This window comes from Acomys russatus, unplaced genomic scaffold, assembly GCF_903995435.1.
Source record: "Acomys russatus unplaced genomic scaffold, mAcoRus1.1, whole genome shotgun sequence".
Classification (NCBI taxonomy): Eukaryota; Metazoa; Chordata; class Mammalia; order Rodentia; family Muridae; genus Acomys; species Acomys russatus.
This window is the reverse complement of record NW_026131506.1, coordinates 150,409-175,422: the sequence shown is the minus strand read 5'-3', so window position 1 is coordinate 175,422 and position 25,014 is coordinate 150,409. Positions and strand designations below refer to the sequence as shown.

The 25,014-nt window shown below is 43.2% G+C and overlaps 1 protein-coding gene across 1 annotated transcript; it reads right to left on the bottom strand.

Annotated features, from left to right (window-relative positions):
- On the bottom strand, positions 1-24,974 carry Utp14a (UTP14A small subunit processome component). The gene is made up of 15 exons (XM_051142692.1): positions 24,840-24,974; positions 23,457-23,532; positions 22,632-22,702; positions 21,651-21,715; positions 17,432-17,574; positions 16,857-17,015; positions 9,978-10,097; positions 9,805-9,899; positions 8,961-9,084; positions 8,799-8,876; positions 7,633-8,020; positions 4,520-4,917; positions 3,604-3,797; positions 3,386-3,485; positions 1-303 (listed from the first exon to the last, which is right to left on the bottom strand). The coding sequence occupies exons 1-15, from the start codon at positions 24,863-24,865 to the stop codon at positions 34-36; spliced, it is 2,307 nt and encodes a 768-aa protein (XP_050998649.1). The 5' UTR covers positions 24,866-24,974; the 3' UTR covers positions 1-33.
- Positions 24,975-25,014: the final 40 nt, after the last annotated feature.

The following is a 25,014-nucleotide window of genomic DNA, read 5'->3' as shown; positions in this document are numbered from 1 at the left end:
AGAGGAATATATTCAGGCTATTCCTCAGACATTTCAGTCTCCAGAACTTTTCTTCAGCTGTTTTGGATGTTTGAAGTGTCGCTTTGGATTGCTCTGCAGGACAGACAGGTCAGACCTTGGAGAAGCACGGTAACCCACATCCTCAGCTTTTATGGGGTTGATAATATGGCCTGGCTTGGTAACAACTTTGGGAGCTGTCAGCTTTTGGAAGGCTCTCTGGGTGTTCCATGTGGATCCTATAGGAGTCTGGATGGTCCTTTCAAATTGCTGATGGTGGGTGAATGGATATGGAAGCACCCGCACCTGGAAGGGAAAGAGGAGGGATTCAGCGTGAGGCCCTAGGCTGCAGTTGTTTATGCTAAAGGCAACTCAGAGACAGCACAGTGGCTCATGCTGTAGTCTCAGCATTTGCAAGGCTGAGATATAAGGATCACAAGTTCAAGGCCAGCCAGGTCCACATAGTTCAGCTTTATGTGACAATCACAAGTAGGTAAGCTTTTAAGAGGCCCAAGCACCCAACTGTTCCCATATAATCTTAGGAGTGCTAATTTGTTTGAAGTTATTTGGTACCCATACTCTCAGGCTTAGCCAATGGTTTTGGGACTGAAAACCCAGAAGACCACTTTTTTCTGGCTATAGCAGTTTCAAGGCTGCTAACCAGCGGGTGCTTCTTCTTCTTTTTTTTGGTTTTGGTTTTTTCCAGACAAGGTTTCTCTATGTTATCTTGGCTGTCCTGGACTTTGTAGACCAGGCTGGCTTCCAACTCACAGCGATCGCCTGCCTCTGCCTCCCGAGTGCTGGGATTAAAGGTGTGCGCCACCATGCCTGGCACATGATTGATGTTTTAAGGAAACTGAAGATATGCTTCTGAATCCTGAATGCTTCCGGTTCTTGTGTTCAGCTTCATCCCCTTAAGACATCAGAGAATGGATGGCCCTGGATGATGGCAGCAGTCATCTCCCTTGTGTCTAGACTAACATGTTTATAGATAGGGGAAGCGATTTTCCCAAGTAAGAGCAGTGTGAGAGAACACAGCCCTTAGGCTCCTGGTCTTTGTCCCACTTAACCAATGCTAGTACTGACAAAGGTTTCCTTTCCCTTTAGGCGAAGGAAATGTCTTGTTTGAGTTGAACTCTACCTGTGTATGTTACTTACGGAAAATAAATTCAGTTTCAGGAGTCCTCTCCTGTCTTTTTTTTTTTTTAGATCAGGCTGGCCTCCAACTCACAAGAGATCTGCCTGCCTCTGCCTACCAAAGCGCTGGGATTACAGGCTTGTGCCACTGCACCCAGATCTCTCCTGTCTTGATACACTTCATTCTATTGCTCCTAAAATGGCTAGAGAATCCAGTGGCTCTCAACTTGTGGGTCACGACCTCATTGGGGTTGAACAATAGTTTTATAGGGGTCACGTAAGAGAGATTTACATTATGATTCATAACAGTAGCAAAATGTAGCAAAAAAAAAATAGAGTTATGAAGCAGCAATGAAAATAATTTTATGGTTAGGGTCACAACATGAGGAACTGTATTAAAGGGTCACAGCATTAGGGAGGTTGAGAAGCACTAAACTAAAAAGAAGAGGCAAAGTTGGGGATGTAGTTCAGTTGGCTGTGCTTGCCCAGCACATACTAAGTCTTAGGTTCAATCCCTGTACTTCAAAATTTGGGGAGGCGTGGCAGGAAGAACCGATGTTCAAGGTCATGCTTAGGCACATAGTGAATTCAAAGACTACACTACACATGGGGGGAAAAAAAGCAAATCAAAAGTCGAGATTATTCTTGGAAAACCATTTCACACTTTGCTGTGACAATAGTAAATCAACACGGGAAGGACTCTAGGAAGCAAAGGTGATCCTTTCTGAGAACCATGCTCTCAGCTGTCATCTGTAATTTTGGCCCACTGGAACACTCTCTTTCTACAATGTGGGTCTCCGCAGATTAAAATAAAGCTATCAGGTTTGGCAACAAGTACTTTTACCCATTGAGTCATTTCACCAGCCCCCTTAAGGTATTTCTTCCCTCCCCCTTTATATTCAATTGTCTAGTGATATATTTTCAGCTGGGATTATAGTGGTGACAATTTCTGCAATGATTGACTTAGAAACTAAGATCAAACAGAATATAACTGTTATCTCACAATTTTTTTTTTTTTGAGAGAGAGGGCCTCATGTATTCCAGGCTGGCCCCCAACTGACGACTCTGTAGCTAAGGATGACCTTGAAAATTTGACCTTTCTGCCTCTGCCTCCAGAGTGCAGAGATTAGGAATTAGGGGTGTGGTCATGGCCAGTGTTACACAGTGTTAGTATTTGAACCCAGGGCCTTTTGCATGTTAGACAGGTGTTTAGAGTCCCATCCCCAGCCCTCATCTCTGTTCTGTACTCATTAAATAGTTCATTCCACTTTCAGAAGGGCAAGTATAGCTCATTTCAATATTGTACTCATGAGGGGCAAATGTCAGGTCTGAAGGGAACATACAGGTTACAGAGTTCAATGTCATGTGGGTCACATGCTTGCCCCTAGAGAAGCCCACTTTCTCTCTGGATCTTCTGTTTGTTTTCTAACCTTTCTACTTTATGTGACTCTACCCAACAGTGTTCCCCATTGCCTGTGATATTCTAGGGGACCCCAATCATGCTCTACAGTGCAAACATTCCTTGTTTACTATTACTATTTGTTTTTTTGAGACAGGGCCTTACTATGTAGCTCTGGCTGTACTAGAACTCACTCTGTAGGTCAAAGATCTACCTGCCTCTGGTAGGATTAAAGGTGGGTGCCACCACTCCCAGCTCATCCCTTACTTATTGCCATATGATCCAACTTAAAATCCCTTCATTTTTGTGGACAGATACTGGTTCCTCATCACTTTTCCTGACATGTGGCTCAAACCTTCTAGTCCCCGAGGATGACCTTGACTGCAAGCAGAATGGCTAATTTTTACATTGTCAAAACTCATTTAGAACATAATGATCCGGGTTAGCAGTTGAAACTGACTTGGGGGCATTGTTACTGCTTGCAAAGATTCTCTTTTCAGACTAAACCTGGTCAGAAGTTAGAGTAGCAGAGCCTTACTACTCAACAGTCAATCGGGGAAAAGGACAAATTTGATCCTGTGGCCATCAGCACACACCCCAGCCAGGTATGGTGGAACATAGACCTTAAGGCGTACTGAGATCAGGGATTAGAGGTGTGGGCCATGCCCAGCACAGAGGATTTGGGATTCAGGGTGAGCCTGGAGGTACACTGTCTCAAGCACACAAACGTAACAAATCCAAAAAAGAAAAGGGAAAACATCACATATCCCTTTCACCATAGGTACTAAAATAGCTCCTTAAAGCAAGAGAAACCGTGGAGATCACAACAGTAGCGAGCTCTCTAAACCTCACCTGGTGAGCTGCAGCATGGATGTTGCGCTTCTCACTGATAATCACATTGGGCAAATTCTTATCTTTCCTTGGAGGACCTTCAGGGGCTTTAATAAGAAACCTACAAAGTCAAACAGTATATATAACAAGTATTCAGGATTCAGTCAAAAGCTCAGGGACCACACTTTAGGGTGAGCTGGAGAAACTTGGGCTCCTCTGACAGGCTTTCCCCCTCTTACCTGCGTCTTTTCTTGGCACTGGGCTTCAGGTCCATCCCACCCCACTCTCCCCAGCCAGGTAAAGTCAGATCTATGTCCTTTGGCTTAGTGGCCTGGATAACTTCACTCTTCTCTTTTAAAAACTCTTTGATGACATCATCCCCTGCAAAAGCTTCCTTTATCATTTGCTTTTGGTCTCTCTCCACTTCCTCTTCCTGGGAAGAAACAAGAGCAAGAACTGTTACTTGTCTCCTGAGTGCTTCAGGACCAGACCGAATCCTGGGTTGTGACGTCTTAGCGCCCCCTAGGGGAGTGTACTGAAAGAATGATGGACTTGCAATAGGAACCAATCAGCCAATTGTGCTCCAATTTACTTCTCTCTAAGATAAGTATCCCTAGCTCACCATCACAAGACACAATTTTAACCCTTTGAGCAGGAAGATTTGTGATGGGAAGAAAGAAGCCCTGTGTCAATAGCATATGCTACAAGTACCCTGGCCAGAACGTGAACTTCCAGCAGTTTCAGTCCCAGGAAAAGACAGGGTGCCTCGCCTTACTAATTTTAACTAGCTCATTTGGGGTTGAGTGGAGGGAGCATAGGACAGAAGTCCGGTAACTGACCTTTGAGTTGTCTTGCCTGGGATCCAGCCAGAGCTTTCAGTGACTACCTTCTCCTTTGGGGGGTGAGGGGAGGTTGACAGACACCCCAGGAAGCTTTACTGGTTCAGAATTTATGCAGCTTGTGTGGTTCAGCTGTGTCCACAAAGCTGCATCTGTTAAACTGACACTTGGGCCTAGCTTGGCATCGTGGTAATGTGGACTTTTTAACTCCTGAAACGTAGTCCCAGCAAAACCAGTCTGCACTGACTGTGGGAGGACCCGTTTTGTTCCAACTTTCGACTACCACCCACAAGCCCAAGACCCTGGCTCTGCTCACCAACTCCTCTACTGCTGTGGGGACCGCCAGTGATGTCACAGAAGGAGTTCTTGTAGTCAGGAGGTTCTGTAGACTGATCATTTGCTCCTTCTTGCTCTTTCCCTTGGGCTGATTTTGTGGGTTCCTGCTCATTTGCTCCCCTTGTACTGCGGGTCTAGGGGGCTCCTTATTTGGAAGGCAGTCCTCTTCACCTAGCTCTTCCAGTTCCTCCAGAGTTCGCACTCTCTTTGGTCTCTGCAGCAATAGAGGCCCCTCTTCCTCTGCGGCAGGTTCCTCTTTCTGGACCAGGGGAACAGTTTTTGTTGAATTCTCGCTTTGCTCCTTGGATAGATGATTTTCCTTCTTGAGTTTCTTAGATAATGTCCTCAATTCAGATAATACCTCTTGGCTGGTAGAAGCTGGAGGGGGGGGAGGGAAATAAAGCTGCCAAAGAAGGAACTTGGAAGGTTCCCAGTTAATGGGTACTTGTCAAGCAACTACTAAGTGCTGGGTGCCATGAAATACATTCTAATAAGGATGAACAGAGTCCTGTTTCCCAGGTGCGTGCTAATGACCAGTCCCTGTATAGTAACTCTACTGGGTAAAACCATCCCAAGTGTGGTGCTGGAGAGCAAAGCCGAGGCTTGGCACATACCAGGCAAACATACTGCCATGAAGCCTCACTCCTATCCAAAAGCTCACGGAAAAAAACAAAACAAAACAAACACACACACACACACAAAACAAAAAGACCAAACACATAGATTTTTTTGTTTGTTTTGTTTTTCAATATGGGGGTTCTCTGTGTAGCCTTGGCCTATCCTGGACTCGCTCTGTAGACCAGGCTAGTCTCAAACTCACAGCGATCTGCCTGCCTCTGCTCCCTGAATGCTGGGATTAAAGACATGCACCACCAGCCGGGCTGTGAGTTTGAGGCCAGCCGGTCTACAAAGTGAATCCAGGATAGCTAAGGCTACACAGAGAAACCCTGTCTCGAAAAACAAAACAAGACATGTACCACCACTGCCCAAAGCACCCCTGCACAAAAAACCACCAACCAAAACAAACAACAAAAAAAACCTTCTCTAGATGGTTTTGTATAGACTGACCCAAGAATCCTCATTTCATAATTTTTCTTTGGAGACAGTTTTCATGTAGTTCATATTAGCGTCAAGCTTGCTATGTAGCTGAAGATGACCTGGAAACTCCTGACCCCTCTACCACACTCTCTAAGTGCTGGGCCTATAGGCAAGTGCAACTATACTAGTCTCATTTCATACTTAGCTAAACTTATTTTTTTTTTTCATACAAGCACATATGTTGAGCATATCTCTCCCTTTCACTACATATCTTTTTTTTTTTTTTTTTTGCTTTTTCAAGACAGGGTTTCTCTGTGTAGCCTTGGCTGTCCTAGACTTGCATTGTAGACCAGGCTGGCCTCGAATTCAGAGATCCACCTGGCTCTGCCTCCTGAGTGCTAGGATTAACGGCGTGTACCACCACCGCCGGCTCACTACATATCTTAAACAGATTTTACAACCTGTTGTGTGTATCTTAGTCAAGAAAAAATGAAGTAGTAACTTTTTTATAGCATACTTTTCTTCTAAAACTGCCCATTGCAATAACTAAAGCTGTTTCCTTTCCTTGTGGACCTTGCTTTCTAGGTTTGGCTTAGGGCTGTTGTATCACTTTAGAGTTGGCCTTGAGACAGGTGTGCCAGTATGTCTCAAGAATAAATTTCTAAGCTCATTTTGATGGGTGGGGCAGACACCCACGACTTCCTCCTATTTTAGGGCATTATTTCTTCTGCCACCTGACCCCAGTTGGGCTTATCTTTCTGCTCATCTATATGATCAGCTCCCTCCCCCATCCCTGTAGATAGGAATCTTACAAGGTATCCCAGATTATCCTCAAATTTGCTATAACGCCTAGGCTGGCGTGCAACTTCCTACCTCAGTTTCTTTCCTAAGTGCTGGGACTGTAGGCATGTAGCATCCTTTCCTTAGACAACCAGACTTAAGGGACTCAGAAGGAAAGTATTAGCATTCTGCGGGATTAAAGGTGTGCGCCACCACACCCGGCCGGCATTTTCTGGCTGTATGGACTTGTTTCATGATATTAGCCTTGAACATTGCTCTCTAAAACGACTGCTGATAACTATTAATCCAGAAATTTCCACCCGTGAACCTTTATGGGAAGGTCACGATACATTCTAATGGCATTGCTTTAAGAATAATTTTTATAGGCTAAGGGTGTGGCTCAGTTGGTAGAATGATGCCTAATATGCACAGGACCCCGAGTTTGATATCTAACACTGTCTAAAAGTATTCATGGTGGCACACGTTTGTAATCCTAGCACTCCAGGGGTAGATACAAGAGCATCAGAAGTTCGAGGTCATCCTTGACTACACAGTGAGTTTAAGGCAAGCATGGGCTACATGAACTCATGTTTAAGATAAAAAATTCAAGCAGCCTCCAGAGCAGGAATATTGCTTGTGGAAAATCTTAGAGCGACTGAGGATATAGGGAAGTGGTGTAGCACTTGCCTAGAATGTTGCCCTGAATCCCATCCTGCACTACATACAACCAATAAACTTCCCATATAGCCTGCAGTACTACTCATTCCGGGCAAGTGTCACCCCAATACAGGCGCATAAACCCTAGCACGTTAAAGTGCTAAAACTGGCACTTTCTCACTTTACAAGCAATAGAAAAACAAACAAAACCAAAAATTAGACTCCAGACATTTAAAGCAGTTCAACAATTTCTTCAAATGTACCTGTACGTCTGAATAGATTTTGACACTTACCGTGTCACCAGATGCCAAGTCTGTAGGTACATACCAGGAACACTAAGCCACACCCTCTCTTCTAGGCTAGCTTAGTAATGTCCTTCTGAAGATTATAAGCCCCAAGAGCAGAAAATGTGTTTGAGCACATTGCATTTGCTTATCAAATGCCTTAGAAGAAAAATGGTTATTATGAATCTAATTTCACTTCAGGGACCTAGTACACACACTCTTGAAGGTCCCTAGAGCCTACTCACTATGGAGTATGAGTGGGCAGACATTTCTGTTTTCTCTCAGTCCATTCACAGCACTATGAAATTGTCCCTTCCACCTCCTCACAGCTCACCTTTTGGTTCTGGGCCACCCACTAGCTCAGCATCCTGGCTGAGCTCAGCTTTTTTCCTATGGGATCTCCTTTCTTTAAATTCTTTTAACAAAACATCTTCCTCTGCCATGGGTTTTTCAGTCTCCTCATTTTTAGAGACCTCATGAGCTGCAGGCTCAGGCAGTTGTTCAGAGTTTGCCTGGATCTCATCATCTTTTGCATCCCGGCTGCAACTCTTGAGCATCCATGGGTTGGGTCCATCAGCATTCATCTGTACTTCATTCGCTATGTCAGGGACTAGGGCTTCTTCCTCCTCAACACCTCCCTCTTCCTCACTCTCTGAAGCAACTTGCAGCTTCTGTGTCAGTTCCTTGTTCTTAGCCAATTGTTCTTGCATAGCTTGGCGGGCCTAGAGGAAAGAGTCCCCCAGCACTTTGTCATTTAGTGGCCACAGTGACCTTTCCTTCATTTTTTTTCTCCCTAAGACAGGGTCTCTCTGTGTAGCCCTGGCTGTCCTGGACTCCCTTTGTAGACCAGGCTGGCCTTGAACTCAGAGATCCACCTGCCTCTGCCTCCCTAGTGCTGGGATTACAGGCGTGTGCCATCACCTCCCAGCTTCCCCTCCTTTCTTTTGTTTTCCTGACAGGGTCTCTGACCTTGAATGGGCGGTCCTTCTGCGCCCACCTTTCTAGTGCTAGGTTTATAGGTATGTATCACAACATTCAGCTCAAGCTGCTGCCTTTCATGTTTTCTTCATAGTGCTGGGGATGGAAGCTCAGGCTTTCACTATGCTAGTTAAGTATGGTACAAACCCAGTTTCCCCGTTCCCCTGGTATTTATTACTGGTATGTACTGTTGAGACAATATACATATATTGTATAGTAGCCATGGAATAAAATGGAAAGACAAATTATCTATAAGGAAGAAACACCTGAAATACAGTGATAAAAAAAATAAAATGCCCCCCCACTAGATTTGCCTTGACAGTTATTTTCTTTTGATCTTTTCCCACCTTTTTCCCTGGTCAATTGCCTGTCTTAAACTTTTTTTCTGATGTTTCTTTATAGTCATTGTTTTTCATTCATCCTTGTGGCTTTTCCCCCAACTCTAATTCTGCTACCATCCTTGTGTACCATCCTTTCTTTTTTGCTCCCATTTCACCTCCTCTTGTGTTGTCCATCTCTTACCTCCAGGTCGTATTTTGCCATAATTGCCTTTGACTTGGCCCATTTCCCACTGTTCTGATGCTTAAGGTTCATTCGCTCCTGGAAAGGAAGGACAGACGAGATCTTTAACACCTTCCAGGGACAGTTGTTGACGAAGGTGTAAAAAGCAAGAGGCAATCTCACCATCATTCTGGCTTTCTCGATTTTTTCCAGTTCTTCCAGCGCAGCATTTGGATCAGCCTTCCTCAGCTGCTCAAAGTCTTTAAGGGCTTTCTTGGCCTTTCCTTTCTTCACAATTTTGTGGTATCTACAGGGTAAGAGGAGGTGGGGGCTTGGGTTTAGCAGAAACTCTGAACACCACATGCACAAGTGCCCATGCTATCCAAGGGGTTTCCTTATGCAGGCGCTAGAATGACTTTTTTTTTTTTTTTTAAAGATTTGTTTATTTATTATTATATACAGTGTTCTGCTTGTGCGCCAGATCACATTATAGATGGTTGTGAGCCACCATGTGGTTGCTGGGAATTGAACTCATGACCTTTGGAAGAGCAGCCAGTGCTCTTAACCTCTGAGCCATCTCTCCAGCCCATCTAGAATGACTTTTAGGGAGCCAACATGGAACCTGACAAGACTTGCAGGGCTCTCAGGCCCTTCAGACTTCTGCAGAGCAGGCTCTCCTGTTTTATAGCTCAAAGAAGGAACAGAACAAGTTCCAAAGAGGCAAAAAGGCCAAAGAGAAGTTCTGGATTCAACAGCTGTGGCAATTCAGAGCTCACTCTGCAGAGCCACTCCATGCTCGTTTGGAAGGAGACAAGCAATCAAACAGTCCTCTTCTTGTCAAAGTCAAGCATGGATGCTAAAGCCAGAGAGGGCATTACTGAAACAGGCACAACTACAGGAAAAGGCGAACAGTCACTCCTACTTGGGACTTCTTTTACATGACCCTAATTGTCATGGTAAAAGTTCTCTTCACAGAGTTTGTGATTAACCACACCATTGTCTTCCAGGAGATCCACCGCTTCCTTACTTTTTACTTTTGATTTTCTTCATTCTTCGAGCCCTGGCTTCATAGTAGGACTGCAGAGCTCGGGCCCGCTGAAGCTCTGCTCTGCGAATCTTAGCCTACAATGAATGACATTTACAATGACTCCTGGACTTGAGGCCAGACGCTAGGTGTGTGAAATGGTCTACAACACTTACCTCTTCCAGGCTCATGGCTTTAAGGGAGGCTTTTTCCACAGGGGTCAGTAAAGGGTCTGTCACTGGCTGTTTGTTCTTATGGAGGAGGTTAAAGACCTCCTGTTCCAGAGGGGTTCTTGCCTTAAGGAGGTAACAAGACATGCCAAATCTTAAGTTCTAGCTGTTTAGAGGAATAGACAATGCCTTATTTCATTCTGAATTTCAAAAATGCATACATCCATTATTCACTCATTCGCTCTCTCTCCTTCTCCCTCACTCTAGAAAGTTAGCCCTGGCTGGCCTGGAACTCGCTATAGTCCACGTTACTCTGGAAGTCATGGTGCTTTCCTGTCTCCACTTCCCTAGTGCTGTGATTATAGGCAGGTGCTAAAAGTTTAATGGAGACAACTTCCTCAAGGATACTTGAGTCTCTTTTATATTACTTGGGGGATCATTTTCTGTTATCAGTTATGAGAAAAGTTTTCTAAAAATAGAGCTCTATTTTCGTAGGAATCTAAGCATGATACCCTTAAATCAAAGGCTGGGAGACCACCACCAAATTGTCATGCTAATTGTAAAAGCCCCAAACTATCAGAAGTGAGGGTGGTGCATGCCTATAATCCTTGCACTTGGGAGACAAAGGCAGATGATAGCAGCAACTTCAAGGTCAGGCGGGGTGATATAGCAAGCTTCTGACTCAAAAAAGGCAAAACAAAAGTAAAGGAATAGTAGTTCTATAGCCAGGTGGTGGTGGCGCACGCCTTTAATCCCAGGACTCGAGAGGCAGAGGCAGGTGGATCTCTGTGAGATCGAGGCTAGCCTGGTCTACAAAGGGAGTCAGGACAGCCAGGGCTGTTAAACAGAGAAACCCTGTCTCAAAAAAACCAAAAAGTTCTACAGCTGGGTGAGGTGGTGCACACCTGTAATCCCCAGCACCTCTGTGAGTTGGAGGCCACCCTGAACTACAAAGCGAGTCCAGGGAGCCAAGGCTACACAGAGACACCCTGTCTCAAAAAACCAAAACAAAAGTTCTACAGGGAAGAAGCCATTGGACCTTAAGCATTGACACTGATCAAATGGAAAAAAAAAACAACCCAGATGAGCACTCCAATTTTTTTCTTTTTTTTTTTCCCTCCGAGACAGGGTTTCTCTGTGTAGCCTTGGCTGTCCTGGACTCGCTTTGTAGACCAGGCTGGCATCGAACTCACATTGACCCACCTGCCTCTGCCTCCCGAGTGCTGGGATTAAAGGCGTGCGCTACCAGAGAACTCTAGTTTTCATGTACTTATTTACTTTGGTAGTGCTGAGGACTGAACCGAGGCCCTTGTGTGTGTTAGGGAAGTGCTGTACCATTGAGCTGTAATTCTCAAGCTCTTTTTTGTTTTATGATCCAGGACGTTGATATATATATATATATATATATATATATATATATATATATATATTTTGCTGGTCTCAAACTTCTCTCTTAGCCTTCCAGTGCTGGCATTACAGGTATGCGCTATTATGTCTGGCTCCTAACTTTTCATTCACTACAAACAAGACAAGAAGAACAGTCATTTTTAGGCACATGTGCCTAGTAATTTACTTTAAGGCAAGGTATGTGGTTTAATTTCCTGAGCATAAAAGGACATTGCTTCTGAAAAATTATGACCTTCATGCAATCATCTTGCTTCGGTGAAGTTAAAACTTAACTCATTTTCTAACTTTGGCTCCAACTCCTTACTTTCCACTTACTTCTGCATGGTAGGTGGTATCTATGAAATAAACTGTGTACCACATGCCAATCAAAACCCCGATTTGCTGTTTGACTGAGATTGTGAGGATGACTAAAATAATCAGGCCAATCATGCCATTGTCCCTCCTCCTGACAAGGGACAAAGACCGCTTTAGGCAATAGCCAGTTTCAAACCTCACACACATTTTATGCACGTTTTTCTCCAGTAGCCACATGCATCATGGTCAGTGTAAAAGTTACAAATATCTGAGGAAACGCATAAATACACATCATCACATGTTCCACGGTGCTATTGATTTAGCCATAAACCTCTTCCCGTGAATGGGAAAGGTGCATGTTCTTCCATTTTTAGTATCTGCAGCAGTGATCAATCACAGGCTACAAGGTGATTTATATTACGATGTTGTAATCGCCCTTCAGATTCAATTCAATTTGCCAACATTTATTGATTGGAGCTACATTCGAGGCACTTGTGAGGGGTGCTAGGACTACACCATTAATTAAGATAGATCCTGTCTTCAAGGAGCTCAGAGCACGCTACTAACAATGTAACATTAATGGGTTAAATGTTAGTCTATAAAGGTAAGCACACAAGATGGAACCACTAATTCTGATTAGGAGGTGGGTGGGTTAGAGAGGGAAGGAAGGAACTCTTAAATTCAGGCTTTGAGGCTTAAGCGCAATTCTTCCAGGGGTGGGAATAGTCCAAACAGATGAGCATAAATAAAAGCACAGGTACCAGGAAATGAGTGGTACATAAGAGAACAATGTGTTGTTCAGCACAAAATACTAGGTGTTTTTTATTTTGTCTTCTATTTTTCATTGTGTGTGTGTGTGTGTGTGTGTGTGTGTATGTGTGTGTGTGTGTGTGTGTGTGTAGGTGTGCTCATGCCATGATGCACAGCTGGAGGTCAGAGGACAACTTTTGGGAGTCAATTCTTTTTACCATGTGGGTCCTGGGGATAGAATTCAAGCTGACAGGCGTGACAGGCAGCACACTGACTTACTGAGCCATTTCACTGGCCCATGATGGATTTTAAACAGGAGAGTGACAAAGAAGTTTGTGTTTCAAAATGGAAATCTTGATGGTTTTGAGGACCTTGACAAGGGTAGCAAAAAATAAAAATGAAAACAGAAAGCAGGTACCTGGAGCCATGACAGAGTTCCTAAGACTATCCCACCACATGTGCTAGGGAGGGGACAGCTACGGGAATGATGCAGGTTTTCAACCTAGGTGACCAAATAGGGAGTTAGGCTGCTAACTAAATAAAGGTGGTAGTCAAAGCTTGGGAATTTAGAAATGTGATGATCGGTTGGGACAGTGTGCATGGAGACCCCGGGATGCCTTTTGTGTCATACAGGCTGTGAGACTAGAGTCTGGGACAGATTGAGAGTCAGAGTGACAGTCAACTCCGAGTAAGAATTAAAAGGCCTATGAAAAGCTGGAGAAATAAGGCCTCAGAAGTACATGACAGAAGGCAAGGATGGGAGACTATTTAAGAATGCAGAATATCAATGCTGTTGTCAGAGAGGTTGAAGCTTGTGAGCGATTTGGATAAGGCAATCTGGCAACCCATCACTAATGCACTTCGAGACAAGCGGCAATGGGACAAGAAGGGAAGATAGTAGACATAGCAGCAGAGACCAGCCCTTCATGAGATAATACTGAGATTTGCTTCATTTTGTAAAAGCTTAAAACACAATAACGTTGCCATTTTTTTTTCTATTCTCAACCTTAAATTTTTTTTAGTTGGAGATAGAAATGGCTAAATTGCCTTGGCTGGTTGGACCTTTTAAACTCCCTGCCTCATTCTCCTAAACAGCTGGGATTACAGGCCATAACCATACCCAGCCCTACGTTGCTTGAATTTGTCCTGAACTAGAAATCCTTTGGTCTTACTCTGCTAAGCGCAGGAATTACAGGCACTCACACTATGCCTAGGCAGACTGCCCCTTTTCTGAGATGGGTCAAAGCAACCCTCTTCTGTTTCCTGAGTGCTAGGATTGCAGGCAAAAGCTATGATATGGAGCCCGCCACTTCACTTTTTTACCAAATTAGTTCGTGGTTCAGATTAGGTCCAATAGATGTATTCAGTCTTTGCTCATAGCCTTTAAAATTCTGGTAAAGGAACCAGGTACAGTAGCGTGTGCCTGCAATTCCAGGACTGAGAGAGGTTAATGCAAGACACCGCCTTAAAAAACACCTAGTGTACACTGCAAATCTTCACTCTCCAGTCGAGGCATTCATCATCTATTTGCTCTCTCTCCCCTTTCCTTTTTCTGCCTCTGAGACAGGGTCTCACTGTATAGCCCTGGATCTACCTGTCTTTGTATCTTAGTGTCAGGAATAAAGGCGTGCACCACCATGTTGGGCTCCATGCTGAACACTCTCTCTTTGAGTACATGCTGAGACAAGGGTTTAAAGGGGAACACTTTGGGAAATGCAGGTGCCAACTTAAAGGAAGGAGAGACGGGTATAAGTTACCTTGCATCCTTTAGAGCACTTTGTATTTTACAAACACTTTCTTGTGCTTTGTCTCACTTAAGTCTCATCAGCTGGAATGAAGGGTGATGAGGCTTTTTTGATTGTCCACCTCTAGAATCCTGACCTATTACCCACTTTGGTACTTTGAACTCTTAAATTGTAAAGAAAGAACTGGAAGCTGATAGCCGAAACTCCTTCCTTTTTCTTTTTGTGCCACACTAGCATAGTTTCTCAGTCTTAGAATGAATGGCACAGTATACTCCAAGTATAGCTTATGGGCCCCACTCACTGATGAAGAGGCTGTGCAGTCTTACTGTAGTCTCTTTCACCAACATGGCAGTCTTCTGCTACCTCCCAGATTACACCAGCATTTGGAAAAAGCAAGGTGCAGAACACTGTGCAAACTACTACTTTCTCCATCCAAAAGAGGGTAAAAACCATGAATATATAAATCAAACTCTAAATCAACAATAAACTTGTATTTTTGAGCCCTCAAAAAGTTATTACTGCTGGGTGGTGGTGGTGCACGCCTTTAATCCCAGCACTCCGGAGGCAGTGGCATGCGGAACGATTTGAGTTTGAGGCCAGCCTGGTCTACAGAGTGAGTCTAGGACATCCAAGGCTACACAGAGAAACCCTATATTGAAAAAACAAAGAACAAAAAAGCAAAACAAAACAAAAAACTCCCAAAAACCTGTCTTTATACTGGGCGTGGTGGCGCACGCCTTTAATCCCAGCACTCGGGAGGCAGAGGCAGGCAGATCGCTGTGAGTTCAAGGCTGGCCTGGTCTACAAAGCAAATCCAGGAAAGCCAAGGCTACACAGAGAAACCCTGTCTTAAAAAAATCATAAAAACAAACAAACAAAAAAACCCCAAAACTTATTGCCTCAAATCTTTCCTAAAGTCTCCCTTTATACTGCAGGCACACTCCATACCTGATCTCTTTTTCATGGAAAAAGGGAAGAATCCCAGAAAGAGAATGGTAGTGACTTCAAAAATACCATTAGAAAACAGAGCTTAATTCCCTAATAAATGACTGTTTAACTCTGGAGGCAGAGGCAGGCGGATCACTGTGAGCTCAAGGCTAGCCTGGTCTACAGAATGAGTCCAGGACAGCCAAGGTTGCACAGAGAAACCCTGATTCAAAAAAAAAAAAAAAAAAAAACCAACCAACCCAAACCAACCCCCCCAAAAAACAAACAAACAAAAAACAAACAAAGCCCCAACCCCCCCAAAAAAGCATATATATAAATAAATAAATAATATGTTTACTTACTATTGTGATGTGGGTGTGGGTGGCAGAGGACAACTTTGTAAAGTTTGTTTAGTTAAGGCGACAAACAATGTAATTTTGAATAGTTTTAATTAGTTCAAGTTCCTGACATAAAAGACCATCATCACCATCATTTCTGGTTTTTAGAAAGCAAAGAAACATAAAGAAGCATCTAACATATGTATGTAGGACTTTTTCTTTAACACATGCCATACTAGTAGAGACTCCATACCAATGGCATACTAGAAAAGTAGGCTGGCTGTTCTGAAGGAGTTTTTCATATAGTGGTCTAGGGACCAACTTTAATTTCGCCAAAAGCATAAGTGCCATTCTACCTGAACCTCATCATTTACTACCAGCACCATTTATTTAATTTTATTTTATTTTTTTAGTTTCCTGATACAGGGTTTCTCTGTATAACATTCCTGGCTGTCCTGGACTCATTTTGTAGACCAGGCTGGCCTTGAACTCCCAGAGATCCACCTGCCTCTGTCTCCCAAGTGCTGGGATTAAAGGCGTGCACCACCACCACCCAGCTGCCAGCAACATCTATAAGGAGAGAAGAATACCTGATAATAAAGAAAAGCTGGTACTTTAAAACCTATCCAACTAACATACCCACATAGAAAGTAGCAGGGGCCAGTGTTTGGGTAATGCATCTTTAAAATATTCCTCACTCCCTTCAACTCAGAGTCGTGAGTGACTTCCTAAAGTTCGCGTCATTAAACAGTAATATATTTTTGAGTGGTAGCATCACAACAAAACAGAACTAAGGGATAAGAAAGAAAACACAGAGGCTAGGGTGGTGGCTTAATGGTTTAAGAGCATTGGATGCTCTTCTTCCAGAGGACCCAGGTTCAACTCCCAGCAGCCACATGGCAGCTCAAGTCTGTCTACAGCTCCAGTTCCAGGGGGTCTGACACTCTCAGACACACATGCAGACAAAGCACCAATGAACATAAATAAAAATCAATTTCATATATGTATAAAAAACCACATACATATACACATACACACACATACATACATACACAGACACACTCTTTTAGTTTATTGTCTCATGTAGCTAGCCCAAGTTGACCTCAAATCAAGCTCCTGATTCTTAGGCTTAAACATTCTAAGTGCTGGGATTATTCGTATGTATGTCCATGTTCCTCTGTTTGTGGTGAGATGTGTTACAAAACCATGTTCTGAATACAATAAGCATGAGCAGAATTACTATAGAGCTACTGTGTGGCTGGGCTATTAGCTGATTGACAATTAAAATATGTTGTCTCTCCTTTCTTTTTCTGACCACTGAACGAAATGACATTAAGCTGGCCTAATCTATTCATTCAAACTGGAAGAAAGTTCTGAGTCTTCAAGTTGTACCCCAAGGTTTGCTTTCATTTTGTTGCACCCACCTTCCAGTCACGAAACATATGCTCCATGGGAGCAAAGGAAGAAGATGGCTCCTTCTGCATGGGAAAAACCAGCTGCTCCGCTTCCCGGTTCTTCTGAACAACAGAATCCCATTTGGAGAGGGTTTGTGAAGTTTTACTGAAGGCCACTTCTCTGTGGATCTAAAGCAGGCAAAGGACATACGTGGAAAGGGCCATGAAACTCCACAGCAAACACAAAGCGATAACACGAGGTCAGGATCAGTGTTTTTAGTCCCCACTGCTCCCTATCAGAAGCCTAGAGACAGTGCTTGCTTACTTCTGAAGATGTCAGCGGGCTCTCCATTACCCCCCACTCTGCCCCCTTCTAGCTCAAGCTCTTCCCTTTATTATTATTATTTTAAAAAAATATTTATTTATTATTATGCATACAGTGCTGAAAAGGGCATCAGATCACATTATAGATGGCTGTGAGCCACCATGTGGGTGCTGGGAATTGAACTCATGACCTCTAGAAGAGCAATCAGTGCTCTTAACCGCTGAGCCATCTCTCCAGCCCCAGCTCTTCCCTTTAACAGAGCACTTTCTATGGACCTTACCTGTTCAAGCTCTCCTTTGTTAAGAGGTAATTCCAGAGTCTTCTTCGATTTGACTCTGCGCAGTTGCTTTTTTACAGCAGCCAATGGGGATGAGGTCTTACCAGGTTCAAGCAGATCTGAAAGGGCCAATTTTTCTCCAGAACCTGTAGAAAATGGCCAATTTTCTGGTCAGTTTTGGAAGTGAGACAAAAATCTCAACGTAGCGTGGGGAGTGGCCCAAACAATGCTGATAGGCTGGCAAATGCATAGGGAAGTACAAATAATTCTTACTTCAATCCTTTATCCCTAGCCACAGTGACTATGACACCACTAATGGCAAACATTTCCAAATATGTTAGTGGGTAGAACTAAGGAGAATAGCAGGAATTCAAAATGTCAGTTGTTTACCTTTTTCCTGGTCCCTATGCTCTACTCTCTTACTGCAATTCAGGCTTCCCATAGCAGCCAGTCACTTTTTGAAAATGTGTATCTCAATGTCACAATCCTGCTAAAAAGGACTCAATGGTGTTTCATTACACGTAGAATCTAATAAACCTCATATGGGATTTGGTCTCCATCTTCCTCTCTAACCCCCATCAATGTACTATAGTCATACTGGAGTACAGTACTCAGGCACTCATACTTGAATCCTCTTCCTGAATTTTCCAAACATGGTCTGGGTTTCTTTTTTTTTTTTTTTTTTTTTTTTTTTTTGCACTAAAAATTTATAACTTACTTTTTATTTATTTTTTTTTTTTTTCTTTTTTTTTTTTTTTTTTTTTTGAGTTAATTTTTTTTTTTTTTTATTAATTTATTCTTGTTACATCTCAATGTTGGTCTGGGTTTCTTTAACCGTTCTTACTAAGCTGTTCCTGTGACCGGAATGCTTTCTCCCACCTCTGCATGGTTGACTTTTCCTTCCTTCAACTCTTCCTCTTGAGGGACCTTCACGACCAAACAATCCGAAGTATTCACTTAAGTCATTATACCGTCCTGGCTTTGGGTTTTGCTTCTAAGACAAGGGCTCATGTAGACCAGGCTGACCTTGAACTGTGCAGTCAGGTTGGCTTCCAATTCCTGACCTTACCGCTTTCAAGCACCAAGACTAAAGGCACAGGCCACTATGCTCAGCTGCATTATCCTGGTTTCGTTTTCTCCCCTCCATTACTAAACTGCAGGGCCCATGTGATCATGCCATATTCTTCATTGTTGACTTAATACAAAACCATCACCTACTATTGATAGTTACTTTGGTAGACACACAGCCGAACCCCAATAAATACCTGTTGAATTGATTCAATTAGCTTACTGATAGTATTGTTAACTGTTCTGAGAGGTTCCGTTAGTGATCACCAGAAGCCCAAAACTTATTCAAGCTAAGTTTAGAACAGGGTGGAAAAAATGGTATCTATATACAGTAATTATGCCACTTACTAAACCTTTTCTTTTTTTGGTGGGAGCAGAGTCTCAGACCGTAACCCTGGTTGGCCTGGAACTTGCTATGTAGAACAGGCTGGGCTTGAACTCACATAGATCCACCTGTTTCTGCCTCCTGAATGCTGAGAATAAAAGGTTTATGCCACTACACCAGATAAAGCATGTATTTTTGTTATTTGTTTTTGCCTTTTTTTTTTTTTTTTAAGACAGGGGTTCTTTGTGTAACCCTGGCTGACCTGGAACTAGCTATGTAGACCAGGCTGGCCTCCAACTCAGAGATCTGCCTGCCTCTGCCTCCTAAGTGCTGGGATTAAAGGTGGAATTAACAGGGTGATATTGTCCTTTCATCTTCCTCTCTTACTTCAAGGAATAGCAATGGGCTCGAGTGGTTGGGGGTACATGAAAAAAGAAAAACAAACAAAAACCCCAAAACCTTAGATATGGCTAAACTTTGTGCCTTTCCAAGACTTAATATGTGCACATTCTTTAGTTACTACTTTCATAGACAGGAAGGCAAAGGGGCTACTCACTTATATCTGCATACTAGCCCAAGGGGCATGTCCCATGAAAGCCTTCACTTACCAGGAAACTGGGACAGAGGGGAGGACATCCTATTGGGACTCTAGATGAAAGAAGCATGGGAGAATGGCAAAGTAGAAGGATCCAGAGGGTCCTAGAAACCTACAAGTAGAACATTATGATAGGCAGATCTGGGCCCAGGGGTCCCGCTCAAACTAAGGCACCAGCCAAGGACAATACAGGCGGTAAACTTTAAACCCCTACCCAGATCTAGCCAACGGTCAGAACATTCTCCACAGTTGAGTGGAGAGTGGGATATGTCTTTCTCACGTACTCTGGTGCCTCACATTTGACCACGTCCCCTGGATGGGGAGGCCTGGTGGCACTCAGAGGAAGGATAGCAGGTTACCAAAAAGAGACTTGATACCCTATGAGCATATACAGGGGGAGGAAATCCCCCTCAGGAACAGTCATAGGAGAGGGGAATAAGGGGAAAATGGGAGGGAGGGAAGAATGGGAGGATACAAGGGATGGGATAACCATTGAGATGTAACAAGAATAAATTAATAAAAAATTAAAAAAAAACAAAACAACAACAACAACAAAAACAGATGTCTGACATCTCCCTAGGCCACGTAAGAATCTGTCACTGTGTTTCCTTTCTGCTGAGGAGCCTGGGAGACTCTATCTTGATGATTCTTTGCTCTGTGACATGCTGCTTTGGGAGGAAACCATAGTGAAGATGGCTGATGTTTCAGAAGCCAGAAATTAAAAACAAAACAAAACACACACACACACACACACACACACACACACACACACACACACACACACACACACACACACACACACACAAACTCCTAGTGGGTTTAAGACTACAATGTAAGTGGCTGGAGAGATGGCTTAGAGGTTAAGAGCATTGGCTGCTCTTCTAGAGATCCTGAGTTCAATTCCCAGCAACCACATGGTGGCTCACAACCATCTATAATGAGATCGGTGCCCTCTTCTGGCATGCAGGTGTACAAGCAGGCAGAACACTGTATACACAATAAACAAATGAATTAAAAAAAAAAAAAAAAAAAAAAGACTACAACATAAAACCAGAAACTCTGAAGCACTAGAGGAAAAGAACACTGCCATGGTCAGCCTTAACTTGCTGTGGTACAGTGGCACGATGCTTAGCCATATGGACATCTGCATTACCCTCTTTAAGTCTAAGGGAACACAGTGAAGGAGGGAGGAAAATGATGGCCTCTTTTAAGGCAGTTTCTTACAAATTGAAATATTCTCATAGGAGGGAGGGGAAAGCCCATGAAGACTCGTGGTGAGGTAAACAAATGACATGTGTCTGGGAAAGTTGAAACTTGCAAGTTTATCCAAGCCACCCCTCCCCCCCTCAACTTTACAGAAGTGGTTGACGACTGCTGGGGAGGAGACCTGACTAGCTAGCTGCAGAGGCTTTTCTTGTTCAATTCCTGCAAGAAGTCTAGGGGTGCAGTCTTTACCAGTGTTGCAGTGAACTTTTGGTAATACTGGTACTTTTGGGTCATTCTAGCTCCTATAAGTAATGCCTCACCCCATATTCCTGTTAGTCACCCCACTATAAACTCATTGGTTCACCAACACGAAACAATTCTAGCATGGCTCTAATAAAGACTAAGAACCAGCAGGGCAGTGGTGGCACACGCCTTTAATCCTAGCACTCGGGAGGCAGAGGCAGGAGGATTGCTATGAGTTCAAGGCCAGCCTGGTCTATAAAGCAAGTCCAGGACAGCCAAGGCTACCCAGAGAAACCCTGTCTCAAAAAAACCAAACCAAAAAAAGACTAAGAGCCAAGATACTGTGTTAAGTGAAAGTCCTTCTACACAGAACATGGTTCCAGAGGAGTATCTGTCCTAACTCAAAGCACAAGAGAACTGAGATACAAATGCATCTGTGAACATTAAAGAGCTATACAAACAGGACAGCTAAGCTAGTGAGAAGAGGCTACCATCACTCAGGCAACTTCATATAGCTGGGTGCCAGCGGCACAATTTTAATCCCAACACTCAGAAGGCAGACATAGGCAGATCTCTGTGAGTCCAAGGCCATCCTGGTCTGCGAAGCAAGTTCCAGGACTACACAAAGAAACCCTGCCTCAAAAATCAAGCCACTTTATGTAATAAGCATCTTATTGAGGTCCACAGGAGATATTGACCTTAGCATTCTTCATCTGACTACCCTTAATCCATTTTCAGAGGTAAATATTTATGGTTTCATGCATAAATACCTTTTAAAAACTTACCTTTAGAACTAACATTAAACTCAGACACTTTCAGACTAGCCTCAGATCTCTCAGGCACTTTCCACCTGAAATTAGGAAAAAACAAAAACAAAATAATATAATAGAAACGGACACACTCACATGGGGAACACACTCATTTTCGTTATTTTGCTTCTAAGGTGCTGGAACCTAGGGTTTCATATATGTTATGTAGGTGTTCTACCACTGAGGTACATCTTTAAATACAATACTTCTTTGTTCAAAAGCAGCTTTGGTTTTAAAGTACAGGCCTGCAATGGTCTACTTTTGTCACTGAGCAACCAAACTGTTCCTAAACTTAGACTTAGTAGCCTAATCTACATTTCATCTTTTTACATAGACTTAGCCCTTCAAAAGTACAGCGTAGTACAATGAAAAAGATCTAAGCCCACAAGAACTTGAATACAGGACTAGTCACTTATAAATGGTTCACAATGGAGATAAATTTTAATTAATTTCTTTAATGGGGTTAATATTTATTCAATGCTTCAAAAGACTGTAAGTGAATTAAGTAAAGCTTCAAAAGTGAAATGTTTTAATACAGTTATAGCAATAAGGAAAATAGCCAACAATCATACAGTTTTTTACTATGTGCCACACTTAAGTGTAGCTACAAGAGACACCCAATGAATCTTAGTAAAAGTCTCACAAAAACAGCTAGTTATAGGAACAGCAAGATCGCTCAAGAGGCAAAGGCCACTGCTGCCAAGCCAAACTATCTTGAGTTTGATCCCTGAATCCCCCACATGGTGGAAGGAAAGAACCAACTCTACAAGTGTTGCAGTGAGCTTTTGGCAATACTGGTGCTTTTGGGTCATTCTAGCTCCTATAAGTAACCCCTCACCCCATATTCCTCTCACCTCCACTGGTGCCAAGTGGCATATTGTATACCCCAACACAGAAAAAGAAGGAAAGAAAGAAAGCAAGCTAACTATAAGTTATTCAGGCTGACTGGGATGTTACCTATTTTTTCCATTAAGGGAACCAATTGCTTCCAGAAGTTTTTGATGCTTTCGTTCTCCATCACTGTCCCCCTAGACACAGAAAAGGAAAATCTCCATTAGGACAAAGAGGAAGGAAAGACAACTTGGAAACAAGTCTATATAAAATTTTTGGTTCTGGTTGGTGGCGAACAGGGGAATCAGATAAGCTATTATATGCAAATACTCTAATACAAGCTGGAACTGGAAATAGGAATTGTTTCAGAATCTAAACACTATACAGGCAATGTACATCCTTAGGAGCTAATGTTCTGATTTTTAAGAAGACAGCTTAAAATACTGTTTCTGCATAAAGCATTTTCATACAGAAGCATTGATTATGTAACTGAGTCTAGTCTGGAACTCATCGTGTAGACCAGGCTGGCCTTGAGACCATAGAGCTCCACTTGACTCTGCCTCCCAAGTGCCAGAATTAAAATATTTTACTTATAGCTGGGTGTGGTGCTGGTGCACACCTTTAATCCCAGCACACAGGGAGGCAGAGATAGGTGCATCTCTCTGAGTTCAGAGGCCAGCCTGGTCTATAAAGCTGTCCAGGACAGCCAGGGCTACAGAGAAACCCTGTTTCAAAAACAAAAAGGAAAAATAATTGAAGTAGTTTTGTCAGGGGAATAGGTTTAAAAGTCCGAGAGCACAAGTTGGAGTTTTAGCTACTCCCCTACACGCACGCATGCACGCACGCACGCACATACACACACACACACACACACACACTTTTTTCCCCCTTTCCTCTCCAGGAATGTGTTGTTTGCCAAAATTCTGAGTCATTTCAACAGTTGTCACCCACCTCATCTTCGCTGGCACTCAAGGGGTAGTTGGTTGGCAAATCCACTAGTTCGTCTTGCTGGCTCAAAGCCAAGAGGCTGTTTTTAAAAGGCAACATAGAAATATTAGCATATAAAATAACCCTATTAAAACAACGTCCAATCCACTGTTTCTCAACCTGTGGGTCTGGACCACCATGGGGGTTCAAAAGACCCTTTCCCATTGGTCACCCATGTCAGATATCCTGCATATCTGGTGTTTATATTACAATTCATGACAGTAGAAAAATTACATTTATGAAGTAGCAACAAAATAATTTTATGGTTGGTGATCACCACATGAGGAATTGTATTAATGGGTTACAGCATTAGGAAGGTTGGGAACCACTGGTCTAAATCAATAGTCAGTTCGTTCAGTTCTGAGTCTGAGAACAGGTGCAAAACAGTAAGAGCACTTTTAGTAATTTGTTAAAATGTGACATTTAGACAGAAGCCAGGCATCACTTCCAAGGTGTCAAAACCATTCAAATCGCTAAGAGAAAAACTTAATATTGGTTAGTGACTGGCACTATTTTTTTTACCATTGATGCTACTGCTGGCTTTTGAGGCAAAGGCAGTTTCCTAACTAATTTCTTAAAATATTTTTTTTTTTGAGACAGGGTTTCTTTGTGTAGCCCTGGCTGTCCTAGATTTGTGCCGCCACGGCGGCGGCTGCTGCTGCTGCCACCTCTGCCTCCGGAGCGCTGGGATTGAAGGCTTGGCCACCACCGCCTGGGCAACCTTTTAAATAGTCTATTAAAGTTTCTATGCATCTCCCACTGGTCAGGTGCCTTGATAACTGCAACCTACTCAAAGTGTAACCTCGATCATTTGTTCCCAGAACTGCGGAGATAGCGGAATAATTGAAACAAACCGAATAAAGGGGTGTGTAACTAAGGTGATTAGAATTTAGAGTCTACTATTAATTAACAGTGTATCTCGGTATTTACTAGACAAACATTGCCAAATAGACTACACTTAGATTTTCTAACATTGAGGGGGAACACATTAAATACCAGAGGGGAGGAAATACACTGTGGATGACTCTCGCACAACTTGGCACTGCCCGCGCACGTAGCGCGTGGCAGAGGCAGAAAACGGGCACGTGACAAATAAAAGGAACTCAATATTAACTTTGCCAAGAGCAGACGATCATCAGGCCTAACAGCGATGCAACTAAAGAGCCGAGAAACAGAGGTGCAAAATGAACATAAGGGGCTTTAATGATAAATCGCAGATACATTAATTACTGATAATCTTAGGAGGCGAATAACTGCTGTTTGGTAGAAGGTGGCTCCCACTTCCCTACATACAGGAAACTCAGCCCTCAAAGAGACCCAGGATCTCCTCTCCCTTTTACTCCTTACCCCTTCGTAGCTTTGATCCGGCTCATCACTGCAGCCTGTCTCTCACATGGGTCAAGAGCGGAAGCCCAAAAGAGAGTATGCTTCTTGCCTGCCGCAAAGCAATTTTTGCTTCCGCCAATCACGCACGACAAGACGCGTCATTTCCGCCTAGGGAGGGACTTGCGAAGAATTGTGC

What these genes read in the sequence shown, in the direction of transcription:
- Utp14a (XM_051142692.1), bottom strand. Translation starts at nt 24,865, where the DNA reads ATGAGCCGGATCAAAGCTACGAAGGG. An exon ending in CGGATCAAAGCTACGAAGGG is followed by an intron (nt 23,533 to 24,839) that starts GTAAGGAGTAAA and finishes TTTTAAAAACAG; the next exon opens with CCTCTTGGCTTTGAGCCAGC. An exon ending in AAGAAAATCAAAAGTAAAAA is followed by an intron (nt 9,085 to 9,804) that starts GTAAGGAAGCGG and finishes CTTACCCTGTAG; the next exon opens with ATACCACAAAATTGTGAAGA.